The 12,862-nt window shown below is 41.7% G+C and overlaps 1 protein-coding gene across 8 annotated transcripts in view; it reads left to right on the top strand.

The window, feature by feature from the left end:
* LOC124046307 (grainyhead-like protein 1 homolog) overlaps positions 1 to 2,023 on the top strand; it is a 32,894-nt gene extending 30,871 nt beyond the window's left edge. For all 8 annotated transcript variants that reach the window (XM_046366535.1, XM_046366534.1, XM_046366536.1 and 5 more), the window contains exons 14-15: positions 1 to 65; positions 250 to 2,023. In XM_046366535.1, coding sequence (XP_046222491.1) covers positions 1 to 65; positions 250 to 364 — 180 coding nt within the window. In that variant the 3' untranslated portion in view covers positions 365 to 2,023. The remainder of the gene's footprint in view (positions 66 to 249) is intronic.
* Positions 2,024 to 12,862: the final 10,839 nt, after the last annotated feature.

The raw sequence follows: 12,862 nt of genomic DNA on the forward strand, positions 1-12,862 counted from the left end.
ATATCAGAGAAATACAATGTGCCACTCCAGAAAGTGGGGAAAGTCTACAAGAAATGCAAAAAAGGGTAAGTGGTTCACGTCCATGGTTGTCTATTTACCATGATTTTAAGATCCGTCTACAACAAGTCAAGGTAATATTTGTGGAGAATCAGGCTTTTTATGTATTAGATAATAACCTTGGAAGTAGAAATAGACTGACTAGACTCTCTCTTTCTGTGATACTGACATCCATATATGTCCCTCTGTTAGGATTCTAGTCAACATGGATGACAACATTATCAAGCACTACTCCAACGAAGACACCTTCCAGATCACTGTGGAGGAGCTAGGGGGTGTGTACAAACTCACCCTGACTGAAATCTAATTGGCCTAACGGGAGGGGTGGGGAGTGATTGACACTGTCACCGCCCAGTCCACAGAGTGTGGACATAGGGCAGCTTGTAAAGTTGTAAATGTAAAGACTTGTGGTTTACACATGGCCTTAACCCAGTCACCGAACGGGAGCAGGATGTCTCTGACACTATTAGCAATATCTTAAGTCCAGTTGCATAGTCCCAGATCTGTTGTTATCAGTCATGCCAATGATCATTGCTGTTGTCGAGACAGCAGAAACAGATCTGGGACAGGGCTCAACTGTCCACCTGTCTGAGAGATGGTGTTCTTTTGTTATCTGTAATGTTACAAAGCCACTGCTCTTATCTGATGACATTGTGTCGATGGCTTGATATGACTTTTGCTACATTTTTTTTTTTTGTATATAAGAATCGAGTTTAACAAGAAGCGCTCTTTGTTTTGTAATATATATATATATATATGTATGTAAAGGCCATTTGAGAATCTTTGTTACAGTACAGTATGCACTTGTTGCGTGGCTGTAATACCCCACGCTATGCAAACAACTTTCTCTCGGTATCTTTGTGTTGAACATGGAATACGCAAGAGAAACAGGCTAATAATGCACTCCTTTTTACATTAGCATTAGCATCAGAGTAGAGTGGTTGGAGATGCATGCTATCCTTTAGCCTGGTCCCAGATCTGTTTGTGCTGTCTTGCCAATTCCTATGGTGATTGTCTTGCCAAACATAGCAAGACAGTACAAACACAACTGGGACCAGGCTAGCTATCCTTATGCCTCAGACTGCGTTGTCTCTGCCCCCTTGGGACTCCATATAGCACTGAAGATGACGCTTAATTGATTGAAAGGGGATATTTAGCCACACAAAGCACGGATTGCAAACACTAATTGTATTGTAAATAGAGGGGATGGTTGGCTCACTGTATTGATACTAAACATCCTGGCAGTATTTAGTATGTATGTACGTACACTCAGTCTGGCAGTTAATATGAAATGATCTGTGTTTGTTGCTACTGTATGTGTCGAGTAAGAGCATGTACTGCATGTGGTTTTCACATGGATTTTCACATTTTCCCTTATACCGCTTTAGCATGTGGCCTCTTCAATAAGTATTACATGTTTTTTTTTTATTAAGTAGATGAAAAAGTATCAATCATTCACTCACTCAGCTATGGCCTGAATAGGTTGCAGACTCGCAACAAAATAGAGTTGAGAACATCTATTACTGCATAGAAAGTCAGATGGCGAAGGTCAAACGCATTCAGATTGACAGATTCTGCCGCTGTCTCTGTATCCACACATCAGACGCTGTAATAATGCGATAACATTACATTTTAAAATGTTTTGGGGGAAAAATGTGTCCTCGTGTACTGCAGACGCTCCTTTTGTACCAGAGTACTTCATGTGTATATATTTATTAAGAGAATTGGGAAATGGGTTCTTTTTTTTACCGTACGTAACAAACCGGAATGTTACTATATTAGGAATGATAACGTTTGTTTTTGTATGAAATGATTCTAAAATAGTATTTACGGTACATGTCAAGGGTACGTTGAAATATTTGTACGTCTTTTTTGTTTTTTAAATGACATGTCTTTTCTCAGATTTTGGGAGTATTCTCTGGTGTATATTATATAGTGTCCAATAAAACCAGCTCCGGTAGCTGTACTGGTGGTCTGTGTGTGGGTGTCACATGTCCCAAATTGAACCCGATTCCCTATATAGTGCACTACTTTTGACCAGCGGCTCTGGTCAAAAGTAGTGCACTATATAGGGAATCGGGTGCCATTTGGAATGTAAGCCTCGGTGTTGCCTTGGCTTCATTAACATTCCCCTTCAGCCCTAGAGCAAACTCAACCATGGCTCGAGCCCCAGTCTTCCACAGGTCCATATGTCTGGGCACCAACCCCAAAGCCCAACTGACAGGGAAACATTGCTCCGAAAACATGCCAATGTCCTCTCTCCATCTGCCTGTCTCCACAAAAGATGTAGTGGTAAGGCATTTATGGTACAGTACATCCACACTATTCAGACTGAAGTATATTTGGGTACTATAGTACCATTTTCAAACATGTTTGGTTAGAGAAACAGGGGAATGCAGCAGAGACGTAGACACACACAGTAAGGTACAGTAGGCCTACTGCTAATGTGACAGTTGAGATTATATGTATTAAAAGTAAGGATAAGGAGCTTTCCTTTTTCCAGCGATGTAGAATCCTCAGACTTCCTCAGACTGGATACTTCCATGGCACCTATGGCATAGAAGAAAAATAATAATGATTCTATGGCCTGTGGTATTATCACAAACTGTACCTAGGCCTACACTCTAAAAAGTAGTCTTTCAACAAGGGTTCTTCTAAGACCCGCAAAGTTCTTCAAAGAACCTTCGAGTTCTTGGCACTGAAAATGTCCCCCAGAAATGTCTTCCAAGTACCCCAAAGGACGTACTTGGTATTTTGGGGGTATTTTATTAGGATCCCCGTTACCTGTGGCAAAAGCAGCAGCTACTCTTCCTGGGGTCCACATGAAACATGACATAATACAGAACATTCATAGACAACAGCTCAAGGACAGAACTACATAGATAAAAAATACAAATACAAAAGGCACAAGTAACCTACATATCAATACATACACACAAACTATCTAGGTCCAATAGGGGAGAGGCGTTGTGCCTCGAGGTGTTGCTTTATCTGTTTAAAAAAAAAACAGGTTTGCTGTTTATTTGAGCAATACGAAATGGACGTTCCATGCAATAATGGCTCTATTTAATACAGTACACTTTCTTGAATTTGTTCTGGATTTGGGGGCTGTGAAAAGACACCTGGTGTCATGTCTGGTGGGGTAAGTGTGTGTGTCAGAGCTGTGTGTAAGTTGGCTATGCAAACAATTTGGGATTTTCAACACAATGTTTCTAATATAAAGAAGTGAAACAGTCAGTCTCTCCTCAACTCTTAACCAAGAGAGGCTGGCATGCATAGTATTTATATCAGACCTCTGATTACAATGAAGAGCAAGGCATGCCGATCTGTTCTGGGCCAGCTGCAGCTTAACTAGGTCTTTCCTTGAAGCACTCGACCACACGACTGGACAATAATCAAGATAAGACAAAACTAGGGCCTGCAAGACTTGCTTTCTGGAGTGTGGTGTCAAAAAAGCAGAGCATCTCTTTATTATGTACAGACCTCTCCCCATCTTTACAACCAGTGATTCTACAGTTGAAGTCGGAAGTTTACATACACCTTAGCCAAATGCATTTAAACTCAGTTTTTCCACAATTCTTGACATTTAATTCTCGTAAGAAATCCCTGTTCTAGGTCAGTTAGGATCACCACTTTTATTTTAAGAATGTGAAATGTCAGAATAATAGTAGAGGGATTTATTTCAGTTTTCATTTCTTTCACCACATTCCCGGTGGGTCAGAAGTTTACATACACTCAATTAGTATTTGGTGGCATTGCCTTTAAATTCTTTAACTTGGGTCAAATGTGTTGAGTAGCCTTCCACAAGCTTCCCACAATAAGTTGGGTGAATTTTGGCCTATTCCTCCTGACAGAGCTGGTGTAACTGAGTCAGGGTTGTAGGCCTCCTTGCTCACACACGCTTTTTCAGTTCTGCCCACAAATTTTCTAGCATTGAGGTCAGGGCTTTGTGATGGCCACTCCAATACCTTGACTTTGTTGTCCTTAAGCCATTTTGCCACAACTTTAGAAGTATGCTTGGGGTCATTGTCCATTTGGAAGACCCATTTGTGACCAAGCTTGAACTTCCTGACTGATGTCTTGAGATGTTGCTTCAATATATCCACATAATTTCCCGTCCTCATGATGTCATCTATTTTGTGAAGTGCACCAGTCCCTCCTGCAGCAAAGCACCCCCACAACATTCCATTTAAAGAAAACCCTTTGAGTTCTATTAGATTGCCATATCGTGGATTCAGAGCTGAGGTTGAAAATCCGTAACAAATACGTTTTTTAAACAACAGGTTATGGCCAATAATATCAAAGGCTGCACTGAAATCTAACAGTACAACTCCCACAATCTTTTCTTATCAATTTCTTTCAACCAATCATCAGTCATTTGTGTCAGTGCAGGACATGTTGAGTGCCGTTCTCTATAAGCATGCTGAAAGTCTGTTGTTAATTTGTTATAAGAGAAAATAGCACTGTATTTGGTCAAACACCATTTTTTTCTGAAGGTTTGCTAAGAGCTGGAAGCAAGCTTACAGATCTGCTGTTAAACCAGTAAAGGCCACTTTTCCAATCTTGGGTAGCGGAATTACTTTGGCTTCCCTCCAGGCCTAAGGAATAAAGATATGACTGATAGGAGTGGCTATAGAGTCAGCTACCATCCTCAGCAGCTTTTCATCTAAGTTGTCAATGCCAGGAGGTTTTTCATTATTGATCGACACTAAATATTTTTTCACATTCCCCACAGTAACTTTACAAAATTCAAACTTGCAATGCTTTTCTTTCATTATTCATTTTTTTGTGCATGAATACGATGGCTCGCTGTTCATTGTTGGCATTTCCAGTCTAAGTTTGCCCACTTTGCCAATGAAGCAATCATTGAAAAAATTGGCAACATCAAATGGTTTTGTGATGAATAAGCCATCAGATTCAATGAAAGATGGAGTTGTCTTTTTCTCTCTCTCTCTCTCCTATTGAAGAAGCTACAGTCCAGTTATCGATTATATATTTAAAAAACAACCTGAGGATTGATTATAAAAAATGTTTGACATGTTTCTACGAACTTTACGGATACTATTTGGAATTTTCGTCTGCCCCGTCGTGACCGCTCGAGCCTGTGGATTACTGAACATAACGCGCCAACCAAATGGTGGTATTTTGGATATAAAAATAATCTTTATGGAACAAAAGGAACATTTATTGTGTAACTGGGAGTCTCGTGAGTGCAAACATCCGAAGATCATCAAAGGTAAGCGATTCATTCATTTTACTGCTTATCTGACTTTCGTGACCAATCTACTTTGCTGCTAGCTGTTTGTAATGTTTTGTCTGCTGAGAGAGATGTCCTTACATAAAAGCTTGGATAGTTTTCGCTGAAAAGCTTTTTTGAAATCTGAGACGCCAGGTGGATTAACAACAAGCTCAGCTGTGTTTTGCTATATTGCACTTGTGATATCATGAAACTTAAATACAATGCTCAAAAAATAAAGGGAACACTTAAACACAATGTAACTCCAAATCAATCACACTTCTGTGAAATCAAACTGTCCACTTAGGAAGCAACACTGATTGACAAATTGCACATGCTGTTGTACAAATGGAATAGACAACAGGTTGAAATTATAGGCAATTAGCAAGACATCCCCAATAAAGGAGTGGTTTTGCAGGTGGTGACCACAGACCACTTCTCAGTTCCTATGCTTCCTGGCTGATGTTTTGGTCACTTTTGAATGCTGGCGGTGCTTTCACTCTAGTGGTAGCATGAGACGGATTCTACAACCCACACAAGTGAGTCAGGTAGTGCAGCTCATCCAGGATGGCACATCAATGTGAACTGTGGCAAGAAGGTTCGCTGTGTCTGTCAGCGTAGTGTCCAGAGCATGGAGGCGCTACCAGGACACAGGCCAGTACATCAGGAGATGTGGAGGAGGCCGTATGAGGGCAACAACCCAGCAGCAGGACCGCTACCTCTGCTTTTGTGCAAGGAGGAGCAGGAGGAGCACTGCCAGAGCCCTGCAAAATTACATCCAGCAGGCTACAAATGTGCATGTGTCTGCTCAAACGGTCAAAAACAGACTCCATGAGGGTGGTATGAGGGCCTGACCTCCACGGGTGGGGGTTGTGCTTACAGCCCAACACCGTGCAGGACGTTTGGCATTTGCCATAGAACACCAAGATGGGCAAATTCGCCACTGGCGCCCTGTGCACTTCACAGATGAAAGCAGGTTCACATTGAGCACATGTGACAGACGTGACAGAGTCTGGAGACGCCATGGAGAACGTTCTGCTGCCTGCAACATCCTCCAGCATGACCGGTTTGGTGGTGGGTCAGTCATGGTGTGGGGTGGCATTTCTTTGGGGGGCCGCACAGCCCTCCATGTGCTCGCCAGAGGTAGCCTGACTGCCATTAGGTACCGAGATGAGATCCTCAGACCCCTTGTGAGACTATATGCTGGTGCAGTTGGCCCTGGGTTCCTCCTATTGCAAGACAATGCTATACCTCATGTGGCTGGAGTGTTGCAGCAGTTCCTGCAAGAGGAAGGCATTGATGCTATGGACTGGCACGCCCGTTCCCCAGACCTGAATCCAATTGAGCACATCTGGGACATCATGTCTCGTTCCATCCACCAATGTCACGTTGCACCACAGACTGTCCAGGAGTTGGCGGATGCTTTAGTCCAGGTCTAGGAGGAGATCCCTCAGGAGACCATCCGCTACCTCATCAGGAGCATGCCCAGGCGTTGTAGGGAGGTCATACAGGCACGTGGAGGCCACACACACTACTGAGCCTCATTTCGACTTGTTTTAAGGACATTACATCAAAGTTGGATCAGCCTCCATGGGTTGATACATTTGATTTCCATTGATAATTTTTGTGTGATTTTTATTGTCATTACATTCAGCTATGTAAAGAAAAAAGTATTTAATTAAAAAAAGGGAATCGGGTGCCATTTGGAATGATCTAGGATGTGTTATTTTAATGTTCCCTTTATTTTTTTGAGCAGTGCATTTTTTAGTAATTTAATTTGAATTTGGTGCTCTGCAATTCAGCGGATGTTGACGAAAATGATCCCGCTAAAGGGATGGGTGCGCCAAGAAGTTAACAGGTGCATGTTTATCAATAATTGGAAGAAGCAATTTCATAATTCATGAAGTGCAGAGCCTGGATGCTCCTTGATAATCACATCAGACCAACAAATATGTTTAACATCATCCACATAAGATTCACAACAACATCTTTTGTATGATATCTTATACACTATTTTAGGCCCAGCCTTTGGAACTTTGGCTTTTTTGGATATAGCCACTATACTGGGATCACTGCATCCAATGTATACGGATACAGCTTTAGAACAAAGTTCTGCAGTATTAGTAAAAATGTGATCGATACATGTGGAGGATCTTGTTCCTTTAGTGTTTGTAAACACCAAGGTTGGTTGAATAATAACCTAATCCAGATTACAGGCACTGGTTACAGTGACAAGCTTCCTCTTGAACGGACAGCTTGATGAAAGCCAGTCAATATTCAGGCCACCAAGAAAGTAAATCTCTCTGGTTACATCAAATACACTATCAAGCATTTCACACACATTATTTAGATACTGACTGTTAGCACTTGGTATATAGCAACACCCCAAAAGAAAAGGCTTTAGATGAGGCAGCTGAACCTGCAACCACAACACTTCAATAACACTTGACATGAGATATTCTCTAAGCATTACAGGGATATGGCTCTGAATATATACATCAACACCTTCCCCATAAGCATTTCTGTCTCTTCTATAGATGTTATATCCTTGTATTGCTACTGCTGTATCATCAAATGAATTATCTATGTGAGTCTCAAATGGTTCATATGTGAATGTTATGAAACTATGAACCCATAGGCTTGGCTCTCTCATCGCTTCCAGGCTTCTGGGAGGGAGGGTGGACAATGAGCCTGTCATAGCAGGTGTAAGCAATGTCCCCACGCGCTCTGGCAGCTTTCATGGCTGGGATAAGTTCCTCTTCTAGCACACAGCTTCAGGATATTCCCCGTTGAGGAAGATGTACGTTCCTCTCTCGTTCTTGGCTCTTTCCAGAACAGCTAGCTTGTCCTTGAACCTCAGGAACTGGACCACTATCGGCCTGGGCCTGTCACCTGGGCCGATGGTGGGTTTTCCAGTCCTTTGGGCACGCTCCACCTCAATTGTCCTGTGGTCCATGTTCAATTTCTCAGAGATAATTTCCCTCACTTTGTCCTCAGACCGTACAGGTCTCATGTGGAGATTCTGCAATTCCGTCCACAACCATGTTATTCAGCCTAGATTGTCCCCTGAGATTGTCTGCTTTATCTGTCATTGTTATCATGGATTCACACACAGAACTGATGTCCTCTCTCAATGACTTACAGATTTCTGTCATCTTGCCGGGAAGATTTAAAACAACAAACAGCAAAGATCTAGACAGCAACAAACCCGGGACAATCCGCCACAATGGCTAACTGCATCGCGGCTACGTTCAAGCCCTCAAGAAATCCCGCTAGCTTGATAGGCAGCTAGCAAGCAGCTAGGCTAGCTACTACCTCAAAAAGCTCCTCAGACCCGGCCTTGGTCAGATCACTGGACAGAGAGTAGCAGTCCCAGCAACGAATGCCAAACTAAAAAGTTAGCTAGCTACTAATAAACATTTAAATACACTTTTTTTTTAACTTTCCAAAACAACAAACCGAGCTCATTCAACAGGTAGTGTGGTGTTCATCAAGGAACCTTCTTAGTTGGTGGGGGTTCTTGCAGGAACCTAACTGCTCAACTGAAACATTTGGATTTGAATTTGAAAGGACAGCAGGTGCAGGCACTTAACTGAAAAATGTAAAAATCTCCTCAATTTAAGGTAAGGCTTGTCTCTTGTATGAGCTCAATTGGTATCATCAAACAACAATATCATCTGTCTTTTCATATTTGTGCAAATCTTTCTAAAAACAGAAGGTGGACACAATTCAATGGATATCAATCAACAAAGAGGTAATAATATGTAGGCTATAAGAATATGTTGAAGGATGCACTCAAAATTAGGGGTTCAACAAGCGTTCTTCTAAGATCCTCAAAGTTTTTCGAACAACCTTAGGGTTCTTGGCACTGCAAATGGCCCCAAAAACCTTATTCCAAGAACCCCATAGGAGGTTGGGTTCATCGAGGAACCTCCTCAGCTGGTGGGCGTCCTTGCAGGAACCTAAATGTTCAACAGAAACATTTGAATTTGAAAGTACAGCCGGTGCAGGCACTTAACTCAAAAATCTAAAGATTTCCTCATTTTAAGATGTTTTTTCTCAATTTATATTGTTTTATGATGATACCATCTATCTTTTCATATTTGTGCAAATCCTTCTAAAAAACAGAAAATGGACACAATTAAATGGATATCAATCAACAAAGAGGTAAGAATATGTTTAAGACTAGCTGTATTGGGTGCAGATGACTGAACTGCTCACTTTTGTGTCTGTGTCTGTAGGTATACAGACGAGGAGGCATACGATGGTATGTCAATTGTTATTGGTATGTTTTGCAGATCACATTTACCATCTTCCTTCCTTACCTCTTCAATGAATATCCCATAGGCCTTAACATTATTGACACGGTATGCGTATGAAAATCATTATTGTCACGCCCTGATCTGTTTCACCTGTCCTTGTGCTTGTCTCCACCCCCCTCCAGGTGTCGCTCATCTTCTCTACCGCCCCCTGTGTATTTATATCTGTGTTCTGTCGGTTTGTTGCCAGTTCGTCTTGTTCGTTCAAGCTAACCACAGCTTTTCCTGTCAGCTATTGTTTCCCAGCCTGTCTTTCCTCGTCCTCCTGGTTTTTGACCTTTTGCATTTCCTCACCCTGTACCCGCCCACCTGACCCCGAGCCTGCCTGCCGTCCTGTACCTTTGACTTACCCTGGATCTTCGACCCCTGCCTGTCTTGACTTGTCTTTGCCTGCCCCTGTTGCTACAATAAACACTGTTACTTCAACAGTCTGCATCTGGGTTTTACCTTGATTCCTGATAATTATCAAAACAGTGTTTTTTTTCATTCACATTTACCACAAAAACCAAGGTATGAATACTGTCGTGTGCATGTTTTGTTAATCATCTGTATAATTGCTATTTTTACTATTTTTTTCTTTTGACTATTTTTACTATAATTACTATTTTTTTGAGGATACACAGACTTCACCCTCCCTACACCTCTGATGAGTCTAACAGGAAACCTGTTCGATCACCATACACCGCAAAATCATTCTGGCAATGGATACGGAGAACCTCAAGACATTAACATCAACACGCCAGAGGATATATCCATTATACTAGGGGCTCTGCTGGGAGTTTACCTCATATTTGGATTTTTTTATTCTGCTTTGCCACAAATCATAATAAACACTGACAACTAAAATATTGTGTTATTGTTGTTATTGTTACGTGTAGTTCAAACATTTGCCCCAAAAGGTTCTTCAAAAGGTTCTTTGAGGGTCCATTAAAATGGGTTCTTCAAAGAACTTATAGGGGTTCCACCACAGTTTCAATTTGAAGAACCCCTAAATGACTAAATGATACTCCAGGAACCTTTTCTTTTTAGTGTGTATGAAGTGTCTCATTGGATCCTAGACACTCTCTATGTACACCATTCAACAAGACAGATCGACAGAGACCCCTAAAATGGCTGGGGATGTGAATGAGCCTGGCCTGCTATAACCAAAGCATGATTCTGTCAGCAATCTAAATCTGAGGCTGAGTGGGTGGACAGAATGGAGGTATACAGCCATGACCGAGCCACTAACTGAGATTTCTGGATATGAGATCATAGGCAAGGCAGCCAAATGTAGTTCTACTTCCACCCAGTCGAGCTTCAGGCGCTACCCTTGAGCCCTAAACCATCTGCTTTCTTCTCCCTCCCTTTCTCTTATCTGGCACAGGTCTGGGTAGAGGAGGAACACTCGAGAAGAAAGGCAATCTCCTGTAAAGTCCTTATTGGCTGGGGTCCATAGACTCTGCCCTTATATGGAGAGAGAGACAGACTTGAATAGCTTGAGGGAAGTAGTACCAGAGACTGAGTGGGCCTGGCTGTAGACTGGGGGATGGGGAAGACATGGTGACATGGTTGCTAAGCAACTCGAGTGGCATTTTCTCAGAATGTTCTGCTTTTTACCTCAAAGACTCTTTTGTCTCACCTGTGGCCACTCACATGTTTGTTTTGAGTCTTTATATCCATATCAAGTCATTATTTGCTCAAAACGCACATTCAGGTTGAGTTTGAACAGTTCAGTATGTATATTATGTGGGCTATTAATACTCATTATTAATTACTATTAATAATAATAACATCTTGTGTAATCCTGTCTACAATTTCATCAATATATTAAGTGTGTGTTTTAATTTCAGCTCTTTGGATTGTATGTCAAAATGCTAAGGGAGTTGAGCAATGTGTTTTCGAGAACTATGTTTAGTTTTGCTTCCAAGGGCTTGTAACTCTGGAATGATCTACTGTGAGAAAACCCCTAGGGAAAGCCTGGCTGTATAATGTTTCTTTGTTTGGACAGTAAGACAGACTTTTGGACCTCCAACGTGGGGTCAACATGTGTGTTTTTTAATCTGTGATAGTTCTGTTTTAGTCTGTGCGAGATTGAAGAGATGTTTAGAGGGAGTCCTATTGGAGTCGACGTCCTGTATCAGTTGTATAACGTTGTTGTTCAGTCTATCCTCGTGTGTGGACTCAATTGTGAGGACTATTGACTCTGTGAGAGGCCTTCATTAATGATTGGTTGGTTCTTAGGTGTTCGGTCATGTAGCAGGAGGACATTCTCGATCACACAAGTCATGGTTAACAACGCCGGTTGAAATACTGCCGGTGAATGGTGACTAACAAAGTAATGTGGAAAAAATTCCCGTATACAGTATACAATGTAGTTTCTCAGAACCCCCGCAGACTGCTGAAGCCATACTTCAAGATATAAATTAGCCTTTTTAGTCTTGGATGCGAAAGGGGATACCTAGTCAGTTGCACAACTGAATGCATTCAACCACTTGTGAGGTCATCTCACTCACCCACCCATTCACTGACTCACTAATTGAACATTGTTTATATTTTTACATTTTCGTCATTTGGCAGACGCTCTTATCTAGACCGACCATACAGTTAGTGCATTCATCTTGTGATAGCTAGGTGGGACACCACATAGATGGATATATAGATATCATCATAATGTTTTACATGAATATGTACAATGATTATTTAGTTGGTGGTAATTTGACCTACACAAAAAAAACACAACACAGAATCCTCAAATGAACCCTGTTTGAGATGCTTTCCAAACCTGTCTGTCATGGGAAAGCCCTGACTTTTCCAACTCACTGTTGATCTGTTTCCTTAAGTCTGCAGGTACTTAAGCTCCGTGACCTGGGGAGAAGATACAGTATATCTGTCACACGCACACATGCCCATATAATGTACACACACACACACATACAGATATATATGCATACACACACATACACAAATACGCACACTGTTGAAGAGCAGAGATGAAGACTTTCACTGGGTCCAGCAAATACATCTGCAACCCTGTGCATGTGACTAATAAACTTGTCCATCTATCTATCTATCACACACATATCATATCATATCATGCCTATCCGTGAGCATCTACAGTATATACAGCACATCGATCCGGATGTGTCCATACACAGCACAGGGAGCTGGCAGGGGAGGTCCAGTGAACATCCATATGTGACATTATTGGGCTTAAGTGCACTTGGCCAAGGAGGGATCTTCACAGAGTGGAATCTGAAAAAGGCCTTTA

The sequence above is a fragment of the Oncorhynchus gorbuscha genome, linkage group LG10, assembly GCF_021184085.1.
Source record: "Oncorhynchus gorbuscha isolate QuinsamMale2020 ecotype Even-year linkage group LG10, OgorEven_v1.0, whole genome shotgun sequence".
NCBI classification, from domain to species: Eukaryota; Metazoa; Chordata; class Actinopteri; order Salmoniformes; family Salmonidae; genus Oncorhynchus; species Oncorhynchus gorbuscha.